Consider the following 20,894-nt stretch of genomic DNA (forward strand, 5'->3'; position numbering starts at 1 on the left):
AACACCTTGTTTGAACATCTCGGCAACAAGTACTGTGGGTATTCAGGATATATTTTTAAATTAACTGGAGGAGTAGAAGGTGGAAGTACTTCCTGCCCTTAGTTCCCTGGAAGCTCGACAGTGGCATACTTCTGAACTCAGAGAAACCTCCCTCCTACTTCACCATCCCAACACGTTATCATCTCTTAGGACCAAATACTGAAAACTCCTACCTTTCTCAAATAGCACTCATGATTTGAAACCTATACAGTGATACTCTTCCATGTTTAAACACTTTAGATAACTAAGGAACAGGCTCGTTATTTTTACTAGTATTTGCCTGCATTTTTGCTTGTTTGCTAGAACATGACAAATGTTTACTTGTTGGGTGAATTTTTTGGTTTGTTGTATTTTTACCTTTCTTCCTGCTTTTATAGATCTGTGCTCAAAGAAGCAATAGTAACCTGAATTTTGAGGAAGCAGAAGGCTAGGAATATATACTACACTAGACAAGAATGATTGAAAAATATGGCATACGTTATTATATCAAAAATTTCATTGTTATATTTGTAATTACACTACTTTTTTTCCCTTCTATTCTTTCAACAGAGCAAAAAGTTGGGATCATGTTCTTCTTCTCTCTGTCTCCCCTTGGTTGCTACTCTTTGAATGCAGAAGAAAATGCCAACAGTTAAGACTGTAAGTGAATTTTGGCCATTGTACCAGTACTTCTTGCAGGATTATAAAAAAAAAAAAATCATGAGAGTTATTTTTCATTTGTTTCAATTACACTTGAACGAACAATTTTACAAAAGGACATGAAGAGGCACCAAAAAGAGGCAGTAATGGAATTCCGAGGAATGAGTGATACAAAATGGATCTTCTCAAAGCAGTATTTTTAAATTTTTTTTTGTAGCTGGTCATTTACTGAATACTCCAGTTACACTTACAACTGTGCACTGACTATACCTGGTTTATCTTTTACAGAGCTCAACTAGACAGCACAGAGCTGATGGTAAAAGACAGTTTTTCCTTTTACTGGTGAGACCACTGTGTAATGCTGGAGAGACATCTGCACTAAGTAGGTGGATGGGCAGTCGTAGCAAACATGTTGGCTCTTTGTTCAGAGACTCATCCCAGCATGACTGTGAGAACAGCACACTCCCTTATTTGCACACCACCATGCACCCAGCTGTTTTTCGGGTGACCTGCTTTTTCAACTCTCTCTGAGTTTCAAGTCACCAAGGATGCAGAGGCATGTGGTGCCTCCAGTGTGCCAGGGGCAGCCTCTGGCTGTGCCTGGATCTGCATGTGCAGGCTGTTTGTACAAATAGTGAGTCTTTTCTTAGGGGCAGCCTCAGGGCATCCCTTAAAAAATGTTGTAAACATATCCATTGAAATGAACTGAATGAGTAATTTCAATACAGTTAGTCATCCATCTTCATCTTTGTGAGAGAAGAGCTTTTGAAAGAAATCATGAAGAGGTCCTGTGTGCCAAAGCTTGGCTGTTTTCCTTCCAGTGATAGCAAACAGTCTGATAAAATACTTTCTCTTGCCCTGTATGCCTTTATTCACTTAATTTTTTAATTATTCATAAATGGCTTAAATAACTGTGAGCAGAATACTGTATTATCTATAAAAGGTATCCATTTGCACATAATATTCCTGATGCTTACAATACTGTCAAGAGAGCTTACATAAATCTGCCTTGCCAAAATACCTGTGGCAGAGCTGATGTACTGTTAAGTGGAATGAAAATGCCTTTAATACAACTGTTGGGCCAACTCAACTCTCTTAAGTAGGATCTCCTAGCCCTGCAATAAGATCCTCTTGGGTACATTCCCGAACCAACAAAGAACTTTTTGCAGGACCAAGGGGACCATGACCTTAGTTGGCTTATACATGTTTTCAAGCACAGTAAAACTGTTACAAGCTGCTCTTTCTAAGTGCTTTCCATCATAGTGGTGTAGTTTTTTACCAACTCCTTGCTAAGAACAAAAATAATACTATTTAAAGTGAATTTAAAAGTGAAATAGGCCTAGAAGTCACATGCAGCACACTGGAAGTTAGGACTTGAGGCAGAAATTAGGAAAAACTTAGTCTCAAAGTGCCAATTGTTAAAACCAGGCAACTGCAAAAGGTGTCCAAATTTGATGAAATCAGTAGGATTTTCCATCTGGAAGACAAAATTCTCTAGGAGTTTCAGAAGAGTCTTAGAAGTAACCTCAGAAGTAGATTCTGCTGCAGTTCAGAGGACAGAGAAGTCCATCCCACAGATAAACCAGTTCAGTTCTGTTAAGCAGTGACAGACTGTATCCATTCCACTCAAAGTTAACAGAGTTGCCACCTTTTGCAGAGCAGTCTACTAGTCCAAGTCTTTTCCTGGTAGAAAATGGGAAGCCTGGATTTTCAGATCTTCTCTAGTGTGAACGGGCACAGATGCAGATGTGTGAAGCTCTGAAGTGCAGCTCAGCCCCACTGCTACTGGTATTCTTGTATCTGTGGGGTTAGTGCACAGCAACCTCTCCACTGAATTTGGTCTGGACTGCAACAGTAAGGAGGTCAGAAGGAAAACAGGCAAAGATGAACACCCTGACTCCAACTAGTGATGAGGTCTGTCAGTTGAAAGGATACAGCTGGAGTTCCTGTCCTTTGTTTTTTATTTTTCACTACCCAGTGCACACAAGGAAGCTAAAGGAACTAAGAAGTGAACTGCTGTGTCCAAAGGTCATATAAGAAAGTAACAACAGAGAACAAAAAGAGAATGAAAAAGCATATTCTTGCATGCCTGACCTCTTCTGAGTACTTTTTCCATAGAACATAATAGGATAAAACAAGGCTAGATGAATAACATTAAGAACAAGGTTGGTTACGCTGTGAATCAACCAAAGGAAGTCGTAGATGCTTTACTGATTAAGTCATACAAAAATTAAACTTTCATGGCCCTAAGAACATAGTAAACAACCAAATGGCAAAAGTGCAGGCAAGTAGATTAAATGCCTCCCATCTTTCACAAGTATACCACCACTGTGAATGTTTCAAGGCTTTCAAGATCTCTTTTCAGACCATCAGTTAAGCAAAGTCAAAGGATACAAGTGATCAGGACTTACCTCTTGGCCATCTTTGTCTCTGGTGTCTTCTGCATGGCCAGCTACTGTGGAGAGGAACTGCAGCAGCCGGTGTAGGGTATCGCAGTTACAAGGAGGTAGAAGATAAATGAGAAGCTGTAAGGTGCTTAGCTGTTCATCTGGCTCTAATACTAAGAGGGGAAAAAATATATTCTAAGAAAATCACTCCAACTAACCTAAAAGAAGAACAAATAGACTGTTCCAAGCCCAAGGAAAGGCATAAGAATAGCTTTGTTTAAGGATCATTTCCCTTAGAACGTCAGAAGAAAAAGAGAAAACTTGAAGGAAATATCAAAAGTGCAACAACTACTATTATGAGATTTTTGCCTTGGTTGATAAACATTTCACTCACAAATTCATAGGAACTTTTCTCATTCTATAAGAGAGCAAAATCCATGTTGCACATTCCATTGCTGCAACTGGACTCCAAAATTCTGCTTACTTTTCTATTTACTCCATTCATTTAAGTACAGCTCCTGGTATATACAGTAGCTGGCAAGCATCCCAGTCAGGTTTCAGTATAGCCATTTTTAATCAGTTTTCTTACAATTTTGCATCTTACAGAGGTCCTGGGAGATTGCAAAAGCAAGTAGAGATATAAAGGATATTCTGCAAACACCATCACTCGAACCTCAATGGTAGCCAGTGAGACAAGACAGAGGCAGGATCTCACACATGGGAGCTAGAAAGATTCTGAAGAACACAAACCGGGCAGCAGCTGAAGCTTGAAGGGTCCAACTTTACTTTTTCCTAAATTTGTGAGAGTCTGCACTCAGGCAACACATCGTACTTAATATGATGCCTTTGAGGACCATTAACTATGAAGAAACTTGAATATTTTAAGCTAGGATGGAATTTTGGTCAGTGAACAGCTCTAAAAATTTTAAGATACTGGGATTCAAACTGGAGTCTGTGATCAGGTACTGCTGAACCAATGACAGGGTCAGATTTTAATAGATAACACGAATCACATCCTATATACAAATGCAAAAATATGTATGAGTGAAATAGTTGCTGTTCTAGTTTTCTGGATTACACTTACACAGTATGAACACAAAGGAAAAACCTCAGTAAATTTATACTAAAGGATATACTATATTATTTATATTATATACAATATTATATATATAACCTACACTATAGTATAGCATATTATATATAGTATAGTATATTAGAATATACTATATTGTTTATAATACATTATACAAATATTTGGAGCAAATCAAGGGTAAAGCCCTAAATGCACAGAATAAAAGAAGATGATTAGTAGAGATAAAAGAATTCAATCAGGTTAGTTTTTCAAAATTGGTAAATAAAGATGCTGCAGAGCTCACAGACAGTATTGATGAAAGGTGTATAAAGCTCTCTGGTGAGAAGCGGGTCAGGCATGTCACGCAGAAATTCCTTTAACAAAGCAGCAACATCATGAATGCTGTGCTCTTCATCTAATACAACATCTATGCCTCGGTCAAACTCTTCGCGTAACTGGAAAAGAACATGACAGAAAACCACAGTCACTTACTGTCCCAATTAATACATCCCAACATAGAAAATCTTTTAAGAAGTAGATTTACTAATTTTCACTTTTGAGCTTGGGCATGATTAGTTTTTGGTAAGGTCAAAGATATAATTCATGTGTAATTGTTGTTTATTTCATGATACATGACTTAAGGTTTGTACTACACTGCAATAAAATATAGCTTTTTCTTTCCAGCTAATAAATGACACTTTTACATGAAAAAATGTGCCCAAGTATAATTTTTGCAGAAATGCAAGATTCATATCAAAGGCAGAAACCAGGGAGAATAAGGAAAATTGAAAGAAAGGCTTTCTTATACCACCTTACTGCATTATCCCTAGAACCAGAAAAACTAAAATTGCATTTCATAACATTTACAATTTTGTACAAAAACGTTAATAATAAGAAAATGTTAATATCCACCAAACTCACGTTTCTCTTGTGATTTAAGACTCTACGTAAGGATAGCAGCAAGAAGACAGGTTTACTCAAATGGCACGGCACTCGTCCACATACACCTTGTTCTGCCTTTTAATTTAGTTATATTCACTAAGTGATCATCATTACGGAGTTAACATTACAAGGTATTGCTACTTTTTTTCCAGCTATGGTCCTCAGACAAATTCCATATAATTCAAAGGCATCATGCTTCCAAAAGGCAGAAGAAATTCCTCTTCCACATCCAAGATACCTTATGAAGAGAAAAGCCTGCCCTTCTGGAGAGATTTCCCAGCACCAAGAGCAGAATGCTTTCCTCAGGTTGACAGCTCCACTTTTTACTCTTTTCATTTTGAAAAGAGTCAAGATGTTTTAAAACTATTTCCTAGAGAAAATTCATACCTTTGCTAACATTATGAGGTATCACAATCTATCTTCTCAGAGAGTAATTACAGCTAAACCTTACTAAAAAAGGAAATTTGAGGTATCAGATTTCTTTACCAGGAATATTACAGACATACCAAAAAGAGGAAAGAAGCTAAGTCACAAGCAAACTATGTGCCTGTGATAATTTGTGGCAAATCCTATGTGCAAATCTATCTTGAGTGTGTACAGCATGAAAATTCTGTGTTTTCAGTTGAAATTGTCTTTCATAATGACTGTGAAAGGCATTGTCTGAAAATCACAGCCTCCATTCTAATTTATTAGGATTACTTTTAACATTATTCATATCAGTCATTACTAATAATGAATAATTATTCTACTAAGACCAGAATATGTTCTTTATCTAGTATTATGCTTCCCCCTGCTGATTTGTGGTCAAAGATTTTTCAGTGCCAACTTGAGGACTTCATTCCTGGCTCGATTCTACTCTCCAGACTGGTGGCAAATGTAGAACATCTCCATGGAGCACCATGAATTAGCTCAATCCAGAAGATTTCTTCTGCATTTACTGCCCAAAAGCAGCTGAGGAAACAGCTTAGCACTGCATCAGGAATTGAGACTTCCCAAATAGCTGCCTAAATCATAAACTGCTGTAACAGCCTTGAATAGGGCATTTCTGATATCTAATGAGGCCTATAGAGATGTCCTACGCAGCACAATATCAGATAAGCTTTGGTGAGACATTGTCACATTTCAGGCCCAGGTACCACAGCTGTTTAAAGTGTGTATTTTTAAGTTTAAACTTTAGGTCTCTCAGACTCCACTCAGAGGGAATACTTTCAGACTTTTGGAAGATACTTATGTTGAACTACAGCATCCACTGGAGCTTATGATATGAGAGATGAGGACATCCCAATGCACCAGACCTACCACCTTGAGTCAACACGAGGTGTTTGCATCTTTGTCCTACACCCCACTGAATGTGAAGGAGGAGGTTTGTAATAGGTGCACTTGTTCTAGATTTTCTCTTCCTTATGTATTTATTGCAATAAACTACAGTGGAAACATTACATTTTCTAACTGGGAAAGGAAGGAAAACAAAAATATGCTTACTTTCTAGACAAGGAAAACTAGTGAACAGCTGCAAAAGCACACCAAAATCTGAGTCCTGGGTTTGGCTTTCCATGGTTCAGAAAATGAGTGGAATTTTAATTGAATCCAGACTTTCCCATGTGTTCATGTTGACAGCATTTATTATTGTAACTGCAAGGGCCAAGCTGATGCTTCCTTGTTGTTTAATGAAATATATCAGTTTATGTAGTTCAATAAATTAGTCAGTGTAATAGAACACATAGATACCCAAATCTTTTTATTTCCTCACCTTTTGAAAACACAAGAAAAATTGGTGAAAGTCATTGATGTTCAAAGTAAAGCTTAGTTCACAAGTAAATGATAGAAGCTCTCTGCTTCCAGAGGTATGATGCAATTATACTCACCCCTAAATGATAATATATGTTTTGACATTAAAGCTTGCAAGGCAACTTCAATACTTTATCTAGTTCAGTGCTGACCTAACAACTGCCTCTGCAGACCATGAATGTTTTTAGCTTGGTGTTACACCAGCCACTCAACAACAGAAACTGCTAGAGAATAAGCTACAAACCAGCAGGCTATACTGTCCTACCAGCCAAAATCAATTCAGTTTAGCTACTCAAGGTAACTTGACAGAGCGACAAAACATTACACTGTTTTTGCAACAAAGTACTTCTGGGATCAGATGCAGTCAAGCTTTCTTTTGTTTTTTTTTCTGTTTGATGCTTTTTGTCTTATACTTCCTGGGAGGGGTATTTTTCTGTAACGTTTTATCCCCTCCTTAAACATCACACAAACATCAATTACTATTTCTTACTGCTCTAACTCAATGTATTCCCAACTTCTGGAAATAACAATGCAATATCTAGGGGTGAGGTAACACCCACTTCTGACTTTGTCTCTGAAACCTAATTGTACACCACCTTTGATTTTTCATCATTTGGCTGAAAATAAGACTTGGAAGGACCTGCTCTGACCTTCAAGTTTAGTAGGGGTAAAAGAGAGGTGACATTTAGGAGCAGCAATCTGAGGGTCAAAGAGGTTGTTCTGTACTTGCATGTTTTCTCATACCGTGAGTTTTCCAAAAAAGATTTACAGTTTGAGTTTACTTTGGGAGCTTCAGCTGTTTCCGAGATGAAATGAACAGCCAAGTTGTTTTTTTTTTTCCCTACAGTGTAACCTTTGGAAAATTTCATCAGTGTGGTCTGTTTGGATCTCCAACCCTGTGATACTTTTGCAGAGCAAAACATAACAGACTGTTAACCTGCTGAGAACCTGACAAGGATTTCACCAGATGTAAAAGATACATGAAATGGCCTGTTATGAGCCATCAGAAAAAGAAGTCACTGATCCAGAAACCCTGAAATTCACCAGGTGATGGATAGGGAGGAAATCACAACAAATGGAATCGGATTTGTTTGTATCGTAGCTGGAAGGAAAACCGTATCGTAGAAGGAAAACCATATCCATATCCACTCACCTGTCGTACTCTCTTTTTTGAGCTTCCAACTCTGAATATTCCTACTGTCTGGAGACCTGCAAGTGTAGCACATCATAAAACTGTTTTATCATTAAATTTTCTCCTGACAATTGCATTCAACCCAAGCAATCTGAACTATATGTGTACTTAAAAGAATAATAAAAAAACTAGTAACATATTTCTCTACAAACTTGTACTTACCAGGCTGAGGCAAGACTCAGTTGTGATTAAGAAGCCATCCACTGTGGTTTTTAAGGACCTCACCTAATCTGCAAAATGGTATCTCTGTGACATTTCTTGTGATGCCATTTTGGTAGTGCCACTGCTGCTGCATGAGGAACAGAGGTATGCAGAGAGTGAGGCACTGCTCAGGGTTTGGAGGTGGCACTTCCAGGACTGTCATCCAAGGGAACAGGTTATAAAATAACTAAACGTGTGAGCATTGAGCTGTGTCTTTGGATACAGGAAGCAGTCGGTGTTTGGGGTTACTCACTGGCTCTATAGTGCCTGTCAAGACAAAGTTGAGTTTCCTTCAAAGGGACATAAATAGGGCACTCAGGCAGACTATGAGAGGCAAGAACTCTACGTGGGAGTTGTACACTTTATAGGGTAGGAACAGTTTTTATACAGAGGGAAAGCTATAAAGAAGCAAAGTGCAGAAGTGTGTCATTTAGACTTAAAGTGATTTGGAATGGGTGTTGCCTGCTGTTCCATAAGAAATTAGTTCAAACCTTCATCTAGCTCTGTAGATACCACCAGAGTATCAAACAAACAATAACATGGTTATCAAATGGACATACTTTGCAGACTAACAGGACCAAAAAAATTTGAGAGTAAATGCTACCCTAGAGGTGACATGGCCTTTAGCAATGGCAATGTGAGTGGAAATTTTAGAGCCTTAAGGAGCTGTATACTTAATATAATTTTACAGAGTTATACATTTTCGCAAAAAGGATGAAATTATCTATAAGCTACACTTATAACGAAGGGATGTGTCACTTTGCAATGGTGTTTGGAGTTGCAGATTTTCATCAGAGAAATTCAGACAGGATTCTGCTTTCTTGTTTTGAGTCTCAATGTGACACATCACTTCAGATCTTCTGTCTTTGATTAACAGAATATTACACTGATGGAATACCATTTAGTAAACCTAGAGACATTAGCAGGGAATCATCCTAGATGGAGATACACACATTGGGCAAAACCCACAGGCTGGTTATCAGTCCCTGCATAGACATACAGTATTTGTTCTACACTTGACTCCTACAGGGAGTCAAGCTTTACATCTCTGAGACATGATGCCAGGAAAGACAGGTAAGGTGAACAAGGACAGCAGCTTTTATGGCTAAAAACATAACCATTTTTTGTCATATAATGTTCAAAATTATCGTTCAAAGCATTTATCAGAAAATGCTGATGATTTGTTGCTGAAAAATCAGCCTAAAGGCTTTAGAAATCAGAAAGGCTTAGGAATCAGAAACTTGGTCCATCATGTAGCCTTGAATAATGTTCCTACAGGATTCTTGCTAGAACTGGAAGTCCTCTATGATCCCAGTGAGCAAACAGTGATGTCCATCTTTTGCAATCTTTAAATTTCTCTAAGTCGTTCAGTCGCAATGACTGTCTTGTGGACAGCAGATTAAATTGAAAAATGAAGAACATCACTATTTGCCTCAAATTATATCATATTATTGTGTTGTGGGGTACTACAGTGCACTCTTAGACAATGAACTCATAATAAATTTCCTTTGAGAGAAAACTTCCATGTAAAGCAAATATTTTAGTAAAGAGTGTTGTACAGAAAAGAATCATTGTTATGACAGTGGGTTAAGGGGATCAAAAAAATTATCACAGATGATCAAGTGACATAAAATCACAATATCCAAATGATACTCAGCTGAATGGTTTTTTGGCTGACTCAGATACTTTTATGTTCTCCAGACTCAGCTATCCTTGCTTAAAGGGATGCAAGTCATTCATCTCAACCTTAATCATCCAACACTTATTCATCAGCCATGGTATCTAATCTCTGTAAAAGACTAACAGTGACTATCTTTTGCAGTGTTCCTTGATATATTTGTAAGCAACACAGTTTTCAATTACAAATTATGAAAGCTCAGCATTGTCGTTTAAATTGCAGTCCCTCATCTGCAAAAGCCTTTCATTCAGAGTCAGTAAATTATTTCTTTCTGGTGAAATTAGGCATCAAATGCATCATTTGGTGTTGCAGTCACCATTATTTTATGGTTTGTTTATTATCTGACCACGTGATAACTCTGTCTTGCTGCAGCCAAGTTATTTCAATTCTCATTAAAAAACTTTACAAGACTAAGATAGTTTGGCAGAGATGCTGAACAGATACCTTGACTGACTATTGTTTCTGCATTACATAAAGCTGTGGGAGGTTCGTGACTGGACAACCATGAAGACACGAGAAGAATATTGGCAGGAGTCTGTAACTCCCTTTGGAGAGAGCAGGCCTGAGCCTTAGGCTGGTCAGGAGGAATCAAGTCAGAGACAAACTGAGTAGTCAGACTTCAAGCCTTGTAGAGAACAGGAAAAAGCTTCTCGAAGCTTAATATATATTTAGCATGGGATTTTTTCTTTTTCTGTCTTCAAATATCAGAAGTCTTGCACTGTAGTATAAACAGTTCATTTAGCTCTCACATCATAAGATCCACTGGTTGTGAAGAATGACTCCAGACTGACTGGCACATTTCAAACTTTTATTCTCAAGGTATAGGTAAACCTGTGGGGTGTGAAGAGTCGTTCCTGCAGAGCTGAGCACACCAATAAAAGATGAGTGACCTCCAAGAAAATCTCTATCCCCACACTCTATGGGCCAGTTTCCAAGCTTGTAGCACAGAGTCCTAGTTAGGGAATTTATCATCTAAGTACGAGACAAGTAAGTCTCATACTGTAAGTGAGACTATCTTTAGTAAGAGGCAAAATAGGAGGGAAAGTGTCTAACTTTCAAAGATGACCTTGCAATTGGAAGCATATAGTTTCTTCTTAAAATGTGCATTTATTTATATTATAGTAAAAATACATCTGCCCCTCCTGGGAAAACAAAATATTCTTACCATGCTTTTCCAAGTGCTGGCAGCAACTATCTACAAGCCGGGGAACCTGCCTGTAAATAGGGTTCAGGCTTAGTTTCTTATCTCTTGCCTTTTCTTTCTTGCTCTGGGCTTCTGCTGGCAAAGACAGCTGTAGAGCCTCCAACAATCGTGACTGATTGTCATCAAGATCTGTAATAGAGTCTACAGACATCGCACCCTGTAAAACACACACACATGAATAATCAGTATGGTTGGAGAAATATAAACATCATAGGACCTCATCTAACAAAGAATTTGCCTACCTGCATTTTAAACAAACTAATATGAAAATATAATTTGCTACAAAGGTTTTATAAATTAATGAAGTTATAATACCAGTGTAATGGATGGGAAAATCACAATGGTACCAATGCTATTCTTAACATATTACAAGAAATACAAATCAAGATATTGGAAAACCTAAGTGCTTTCCACTCATTTGCCACATCTTTTTACTGTTATAAACCTGCACATACTGCAGGACAAGGGTGAATCATGGTCTGTGTGTGTACATCAGCAGTACCATATTTACGTGCATGGAGACAAATACACATTTTTAAACCTGATTCCCCTACTTCTTCTGTAGCTTGGACCATTGTATCAGTGAAACTCATGCAAACAGATTTAAAACTATACATTATATACAGTCAAGAGTTAATATCACAAATACATACAGCTGTGGAGTTTGAATTAATCCCACATTATCACAGAACAAAGACACACCAGAGAAGCAGAGGGGTAATATTCTTTAGATAATTCTACTTCATGTATCTTCATATTTCAAAATCATTAAAATTCCAATGAAAGCTTTGAAAGCTATGTTTGGATTACAGCAAGGCACAGAAGTTCAAGCAGTCTGTAAAGGAAAAAGCAGTACAAGCAGCAGGAGGTTTATGGCATGTTTCAATGTTCACACTTGAAAAACAAGTGGTTTTTTTTTCAAACCACAAGATTACTGTCACTTCAAAATTACCAATTTCCTCAACTGTTATTAAACTTATCAGGCAGAAACATTTTAGAGGACATATAGGCTTACAAATAATAATAAAACAAAAAGAAAATTTTGGGGGTTTATTCCTATTAAAAATATGTTGTAAAGTTTTTTCTTTCTTTCCAAAACACAGCACAAATTTTACAGTAACATAAAAAGTACTGTACAGGGATCCAGTGTGTCATGTAAAGAAGAAAATGTAAATTCCTACTCAAAACTTTGCTGACAACTATAGTTTCTTAAAAGCACACTGTTCTGATGACAGGTATTTTATAGACTGCTAGTTAGATCTCAATGTGTATTACATGAGAACATTACAGCAGCCTGCAAGGGAATTTCAAGCTCTAGAAGTATTTTCTTCCATCAGCCCAGCCAACCAAACTTTACAAATATTTCCAACTCATAAAAAGTCCAATGAGATTTCAAATTCATTAAAAATTTCTAGTTTGTAATGTCTTTTCAAAAAAAACATTTAACTTACCAGGTATAATTATGTTTCTTATAACTCATGGAAGACATATAAATAAAGCACAGTGAAGTTTTTATTTTTTTTTACCCACATTTTTATATACAATTACTAGACCCTTTAGAATGCAACTTTTGACGTTTATTTCTGATGTCTCTCAAAAGTACATCTGCTTGATTCCCTTTACCGTTTCCTGCCAAATGGAAACAAAAGCAAACAAACAAGCAAACAAAAACCTGAAACCAAACAAGAAACTCTGGCTAGGATCCATGTGTGTTAAATTCCAACTGAACGATTTTTTGATTTTGTTTTTAATAGTTTGGCATTCTAGACATCAAGTTAATTGATTGACACTGAAAATCCTAACAATACCCTGACCGCTGCAGCTCCCAAGCAGATCCTATACGACACATGCCTTCCTTTATACCCTGCCTTAACTGGTTCTCTCCTGTCTGAAAAGCATCCTCATCTCATGAATCATTATTATCACAGAGTCACTTAAGTCGGATTCAGATCCCTAAAATAGATGTAAATACAGTCAGTTCACCGTTGTCCTTGGGCATTTTATCAAACTTGTGGATTAACTGGAGCTAGCTTTAAGAAGGGTGACCTTAAGTTCAGTGACTGAAGTACAGCACTGCTTGGCAATACCAAGTCCAGGCCAGCTCTGATTTTAAACTTCAAAGTGTACAGGAAAACACTACTAACATATTCCATGGATCCAGCTCAAACTCAGCTAGACCTATTAGTTCGGGCTCAGACAGATCTATAGGACAGCTGAGGAACAACAGAGGAGACTGTGCTCACTGCTGCCCACTACTCCAGGACTAGTAACACATACACAGTGATACTTGGACTGCAGTGCCCAACAACGGAAGAAAACCAAGTTCCATCTGCTAGGCATTACCTGTGTACATAATGGATACCAGTCCCTGCTCCCCCATGACAAGCTCAAAATCTAAATAAGCTGGGCAAGTCTTAAGCTAAACACACAGAAACACAAAGGAAAGTGAAATTTAAAGAGAAGATGGAAAGAGCAAAAAGAAAATCAAGGCCAGAGGAATAGGTGTTCAATGAAGGTCAGATGAAGCTTTTCTTTACCATTTTACTTTTTTAGGGTTTTAGAAGGCTTTCCTCTTTTGAAAAGATGAGCAACATTAGAGTTGGGATGCACGGGATCCATTTCAATTCCATACATTACGCTATTTCAGTAGTAAAGCAGTATGACTGAACTCCTCATACTTAAATAAATTCTGGTTGTATTATATATATAAAGTATTAACAGGGAGTCAGAATTCTCTACAATAGGCACACAAAAAGTGCTTTGATGATAACCAGGGCCTGAACTTCCAACCGCTGGGCAAAAATCATACACAGAAAATGCAGCAACAGTGATTTCTGTCAAGCTCTTGGAGGAGACAGAGCCACAGCACTGAGCTCTGCAGCCAGCATTACTTTATATCTCTTATTGAAAGTCTCAGCTGAGTGTTTGAAGACTCACTGGAATACACAAAGTGAATGACACAGTAGCAAATAAGTGAATGGTACAGTGATAAGCAATCCCTCACATTTAAGTCAGAGAGAACTGCACTCCAGGTGTCTGTGCAGCATTTGTGTGATAAACCAGTTGTAACAGTTGCATGTACTAATGAATCATTTTAAAATTTTTTTGTAAGCATTTGTCTTCCCACACTTGAAAATAAACAGTGCAATAGCGCTCAAGAGATAAAGTGCAGGCTTCCTTACCATCCCCTAAAAAAACCTCAAGAGAGAGGAGTAAGTACACTGATAAGCAGAATTCTAAAGGCTAAAGACAGGCAAGATATGGCACATGAGTTGATATTAATGTTAAATAACTGACAATTCACAACGTACATTACCTGCATTCCCAACAGAAAATGCCAGCTCCCTCCTGTCACACTGTCCGCCTTAGTCTACCTTACTTCTCTGTAGGTGAACCATGTGCTACTGCATTCTCATGGCTATGGACTAAAGACTCCATTTCAACACTGTGAAAGCTGCAATCCTGGCATTAACAAACAAAAAAACCCCCAAAACCAAACAGACAAAGCCCCCCCCGCCCCCCTCCAAAAAAAAACTCCAAACAAAAAAAAGCAAAACTCTCCCTCTGCTTCTAGGAACTTGGTCCTGATGGATCTCCATCCTTTAGATGTACCAAAGGATCATGTTCCTTCTGCTTCCTGGCTGGTCAAATGCATGTCAGAGATCTTAGCACACTTGAAAAGAACAGCAGACGACCCATATCTGGACATATGAATTATTTTTTACTCAGGTTCTGAAGCCAAGGGGTGTATACAGTGAACTTCTATTTTTTGTCACTGACTATGCCAAATTCTGAAAGAAGTTCATGGGTTTCCCTTCACACTTAGTTCAAATGTGCTTTGCCCTTTTGTGTGAACACAACTGCCTGTTCATGTGGTTTGCACAGATCAAGAGATGTGCATTAATGCGTATATTAGAGTGCAAACATCATGTTTTCAGCTATTTGCAGACAGAATATAGACACTTCTAGCTTCAGCTGGCAGCTAGAGTGAACAAACAGCTTCATGATCTGTCTTCTATCTTCTCTTAATTTGCAATTTACTCCAGTTCTATCCCTCTTAATACTCTGAAGAGCCCTACACGGCATTTCCCTGAATAAGGTTTTATCCTAACGACGAAAGAAGGTGAGGCTCCTAAGAAGATATTTTATTTTCCAGAGTCTGTTCTTATACCCCAAATTCTTGCTTAGATTTCTTAAAAGGGGTTTAATTTAAAGTATTTTATTATGCTTTTTTTTCCTCCCTCCATTGCAAATGAAATCAAAAAGCAGTAAATGTTAGAACCTCCATTCCATGGTAGCAAAGGAAAAAGATTTACTGCTGTTACTGTACTACTGTAAAGTTCAGAGAGTAAAATTTACTTACAAGGAAAAGAATCATGCTAACAAATGGTCAACTAGGTACCTATCTTACATGTAGATTAACATTCTGCCCAAAACCACCACACTGTGTTCTGCTGCCAAAGGCATCTTCATAGCCTGTATGCAGAAACATCCTTCAAAGAGCCTGGTACAAATCTACTCTGACAACTTCTTACTTACCACTAAGGACATGATCAGAATTAGAACATGAGGATTTTTATTAATATTAGGATAGGGATTAATAGTAAAGACTTATTACCAAGTTTGTAGAGCTAGTTTAATAGAACTGTATCTATAAATATCAATCACATAGGTTTAGTCTTCTCTAGTATTCTTGGTTGAAGACAGATGGAATTTGTTAAATCTAAAAGACTTAGATAGGAGAGGTTGATAAAGGGAGCAAACAGGAAGATTTCTAGATAATCTCTCTACTGCTTTGTGATCTGTAACAAACTTACACAATCTATAAAATCTTCTCCCACCAGCATCACAGAAAGAAGATTCCCACTACAGTTAAGAGTCTTCTGGTGTTGACCAGGTTGACTTCCACATGAAAAAAACTCCCACTATTTGAAACGCAACAAAAGAGGTATTCCACAATTCATAGACACAACAGGTGTTTTCCTGGTCCAGCTAGACCCTCTGGACCTACTGTCATGCATCCCCTTGTGATGGGTCTACTTACACGCCTCCTTGCTCGTGGCGCTGGCTCAGGTGTGTTAGGAGAAGTGGATTCGTTTGGTGTTTCTGAGGTTGAGCTAAGAGATGAGTTACTGCTTGAAAGTTCTTTGTTCTGTCTTTTAGTTCCAAATGGCAAAAGAAAGGCCACAAAATCTGAAACATCTTTTTGCTCTTCTCTCTGAGAGTCTTGCTTGAGCTTGTAGGCCCGGTCATTAGCAATCACTTGGGACAAAGGCATTCCAAAAGCCTGGGGAATAAATTCTGCAACAATAACAACAAAACCCTAATATTTACCAAACATCTGCTATTTATTTATTACAAAAAGAATTAATGGTTAAGCTGTTAAAAAGAAAAACAATCTGAAGTCCCTTTAAATATATAGTAAGTCCAATTAAGTACTAGACTGCATAATAATAACAACAGTGCCAGGTAATTGTAGCCCATGGTACCTGAATCCTGTCTCTAGTTGCATCATGAAAGATACACCATGCAGAATCTTGGAAAATCACTTGGGAGCAGAACTAATTAAGATCTTCACTTCCACTGAAAGTGAGTGAAGTCAGGCACTTCTGGTTACATCCAGATGGTGCAGAGGGGCATCAGAAACTCTGGTAACCTCATCCTGAGACTGGGGAGCGTAGCTGGACTGTGCCACAACTCCCTCTCATTTTTCAGAGCCCTTCACCAGGCTTCTTTCTCATAAGTGTTGTAGGGCACCAGAGTCAAGGGGTACCAGTACGTGCAGGGTTTTCATTACAGTTCAGGAGAGTATGCATCTACCTGTACAGAGAGCTTGTAAGTACATTCACTATTCAGACTAAGCCTTCAAGGATATAGTTTTAAATATACACAAGAACTATACTGTTTTAAATACTGATAAGACTAACCCTGTTTAATAGTGGTGTATCAGTACAAAGGTCCTTTGTAACAGTATAAAAATATACATGATGTATAGAAATACAGGAGAAGAAATGTTTCTCTCAATTAACAAAAAGACATAATCCCATCCCACATCAATATAACTGTAATGTACAAAACCAGCATATACTTCAGGTCTCTAAAATGCTTAAATATTTTACAAAATAGAAAAACGTTTTACAGTGAATCAGCCAACAACTAACAATAAAATGCTCATCATTAAGTTTCAAATCAGACCTATCTGACATTAGCAGAACCAAAACCATTGGGACAGACTTCCAACTAGAACTGGTTTGTGCTCAAATGGAATGAAAAAAATAGCTATTGATGCTATTCATCCTAATGAAAATGGGTGTAATGTCTACTAGGTTCCAGTTTCAGAACTGCTTGTATCAGGAATAAATATAGCAGCAGAGATCAAACCCTTTTTTTTAAGTATGAAAAAAGGAACCATAAAAAAAACCCCAAAACCCCATAAAAACCTCAAACCAAAAAAATACAGAAGCAGAAAAATTCTTATATGCTCTGCTTCTCTTTTGCCACAATCATGTAAATAATTAAAGGCCAAAGTTCCTCCTAGAATTTTAAGTCTGACGATGTCTTTGATGATATTTTCAAATTTTAGGTAGATTTGCAATATCATTAAGGTTATAGTAAGGTATTGAAAAGAAGAGGTTATTTTATGAATCTTGACTGAGTTCACTACTAGTTTATCACACTAAAGAAACAAGAGCCCGTTGTTCCGATTCAGTGAGAAACATTCCTGCTCTTTAGAAGTATGAAATGTTAAAACACCAACTAACTTTGGTGGCCAGACAAAACTAAATCAGGAAGCAGAGCCTCATATATCAAGCAAGTCTGGAGGTGACCTGTGAGTATAATGACATCCAAAACCATCTGCATTTAATTTAGGACAAGAAAGAACATCATCACACGGATATCAAGCAACGTGAGGATTGTCAGTTCCAGGAGTCCCTCCTGTACCCAGCAGAGTGTGTCTGAAAAATTTTGAGAGTACTAGTATTAAATTACTGTTCTGAATTATCTGCCCAGTGAATATTTAAGATGACAAATTTGAAACACACATATGTAACATCTCCCCTCTTAGCTGTCTAACCATGTGCTTTGTTATACTCCCAGCACCCCTTTTTATTTGTCCTTCCACAACATTTCCTGAGAAAAACCACTGAGCCAAATGAAAACCTGAACACAAAATACTTCTCTGGTTTGGGCCAGAGCCACTTGTGCTTCAAATTGGGAGAGGACAGCAATATTTAGCTCATGTGATGCCCATGCTGGTGCCATTGATCCTACAGCACTAGCATCAACTGGGGCAAGATCAGCAGGAGATGAGATCTCAACACTGCTTCATTAAAAGAATTTCATTATAATGACCCTTTCCCTACTTCATTATGTGAAGATTGATATTTTGAGGCAGGTGTTGCCCCTCCTTGGAAATTCTCAGATGTGGGATTCCAGGTTTTTAATTGCCCTTGCTCAATGTAGCCCAGAGAAAGGACACTGAACCTCTACTTCAGGACACTCTGCTGTAGGCCTCCTCAGAGGACATGAACTGCTCCCCTGATTTCTCAATGCCTGGCAGAGATGGGGAACTGGATGAAAACCAACTGGCTGATTTTTCAGACTAAATACAGATGGAAGTGGTGCTGGCTGGCAGTGGTAATTACATTAAAGAGTTGGCAAACCCATTAACTTTTTGCTCATTTGTTGAAATTGAGAGAATCAGTTGGTTCTTCCACAGACTGGCTACACCCCCAAGTTCCCACCAAAATGCGTGTGTGCGCGCACTGTGGCGGTGGAGAGCGTGTGCTACCCACTACTCTTCACAAGCATTCAATCCCAACAACTTCCTTGTTGGACAGGCAATTAGAGTCAATGTCAGCCCTTCTGACCGTTTCAGACTCATTAAAAAAGAAGAGCTGTAGTCATGCAAAGTAATTAGCAACCCACTGATGGGGGAGAAAGGGCACTAACTCAGACACAAGAGGCACAGGTTTGAGACTCTGGTCTCACCATCGATGTATCAACTGCCTCTTTACAGCTGTAGGCTGGGGATCCCCACTGCTGGAGAGGTTTCATTTGTATGAAGAAATGTTCCTTAGAGCAGCGGCTCAAACTTTGATCTGTTGTATATATACTGAGGGCCAAAGCTACTAAGTCAGTTACTTTCTGTAAACCCAACAAAAATTTGATCACTTATTCAATTAGGAGACTGTACAGCTTAAAAAGAAATTTTGCAGAAAGTACCATATAAAATGTGAAACAACCTGGCAGACAGGGCAATTAGCTTGGAAATGCAGATTCATATCCTTAGCCAGCAGCAATTTTGATACACTTTGGTTTTTAGTGTTTACTGGCAAAGGAGACAATTTACTATTTTGGAGAAATGCATAATTTCTCTTACCAGAAAGTCAATCTTGCAGGTGAGGCCAGTTTCTTAACAAAATTTTGATCAAATCTGGTATGTCCTGTAACTGGTAAATCAGCATTTTCTAATAAAAAGCAGCATGTCACAGAAAAAACTCCTAGCCAGATCAAGAAAGAGTTTCAGTGATCCCACATCCTTCTCTTTGCTAACCAAATTATAATATCCAGGATGTTGACCTACACAGTTATAGCTTACTTGACCTCATGTTACCCTATCCAAGTACAGCTTGGTGAAAACTGTGGTTTCCATCCTACAAAACATATCAGTCTATTAAGAACCAATGAGGTCTATATTCTAGACTCTTTCAATGCTAATACAGTAAACAGTAACTTCTATTAGTCTCCTTAGCATTTTGAGTTTTTTCTTAAGTACACCTTAAGTGGTAGTTTTGGGCTGCTAAAATCCTGTGACCAAGATGTACTAAGGTGTTGTACCACCTCTATTTAAATGATAGGAATAGAGTGGGAGAGAGATCAGAGAATAAAATACTTTAAAAGGGATATTTAGATGGGGTCTTTAAGTCAATCTCCCCAGCTAGCCAGACTGGGTAACTGTTTTGCTAACAGAAATTCATTACTTCAGATCTGTAGAGACAGTGATGGAAGCAGAAAACACGGAAAACAGAAACCTCAGTCTACAATGGAAACAGCAAAACTCCTTCCATCTCAAGGTTCATCAAAACTCGCAGTGACTCCAGGAGACTTGAGATAAGACAATGTTCTCAGCATCAGCTCTGTGGCTAAAAGTCTCTTCTCCAGCTACTCACTTCTGTGGTTGAAAATCTCTTCTCTAGCTACGCAGAGCTCACTGACCTGCAAGGACTGATATAAGGCCCTCCCAATTACTTATGCTATTTCTCTGGGTAGGTCTGGATTTCTTTAAGAAAAGTTTAGAGATTCTTTGGTCCTTCAGTTGACCTCATTACAAAACATGACATATGGTGCTTAAAAAAACCTTTTGTATGCCTAGAGAGCATGAGAAACATTTTCAAAGTTTTTTTAAAAGCGTGGTGGGGTGCTGGAAAGGCTTGGAAAAAAAAACATTTCTGATAAACCATAGTAAAAAAACAAACTTCATCCATTCAGCTCTCTCCTTAGGCTGTGCCAAGGCACATGGACATCATGACAGGATGAAGAACAAATGCAAACATTAAGAAATACATCTTAATTTACTGAGCATGGATGGGAAGTAAACACAGAAGACATTTTCAAGAATTTTGAACTAAAGAAAAATCAAATGTCTACTGCTGGATTTGTATATACCACTGAGTTACCATGAAGGCCTTTTCTCAGGAAGTCTAGCACACACAGAAGCTCTGCTAAGGCGCCACAGATGAACTTGCTGA

The 20,894-nt window shown here is 38.1% G+C and overlaps 1 protein-coding gene across 3 annotated transcripts in view; it reads right to left on the reverse strand.

Annotated features, from left to right (window-relative positions):
- Positions 1 to 20,894, reverse strand: part of ARHGAP6 (Rho GTPase activating protein 6) — a 158,693-nt gene that overhangs the window by 16,478 nt on the left and 121,321 nt on the right. For all 3 annotated transcript variants that reach the window (XM_027725641.2, XM_027725643.2, XM_027725642.2), the window contains exons 4-8: positions 16,187 to 16,443; positions 11,104 to 11,299; positions 8,021 to 8,076; positions 4,442 to 4,592; positions 3,090 to 3,238 (exon numbers count right to left, since the gene is read on the reverse strand). In XM_027725641.2, the coding sequence (XP_027581442.1) occupies positions 3,090 to 3,238; positions 4,442 to 4,592; positions 8,021 to 8,076; positions 11,104 to 11,299; positions 16,187 to 16,443 (809 nt within the window). The remainder of the gene's footprint in view (positions 1 to 3,089; positions 3,239 to 4,441; positions 4,593 to 8,020; positions 8,077 to 11,103; positions 11,300 to 16,186; positions 16,444 to 20,894) is intronic.

Source organism: Pipra filicauda, unplaced genomic scaffold (assembly GCF_003945595.2).
Source record: "Pipra filicauda isolate LSUMZ 115617 unplaced genomic scaffold, ASM394559v2 scaffold477_size481170_pilon, whole genome shotgun sequence".
Lineage (NCBI taxonomy): Eukaryota > Metazoa > Chordata > Aves > Passeriformes > Pipridae > Pipra > Pipra filicauda.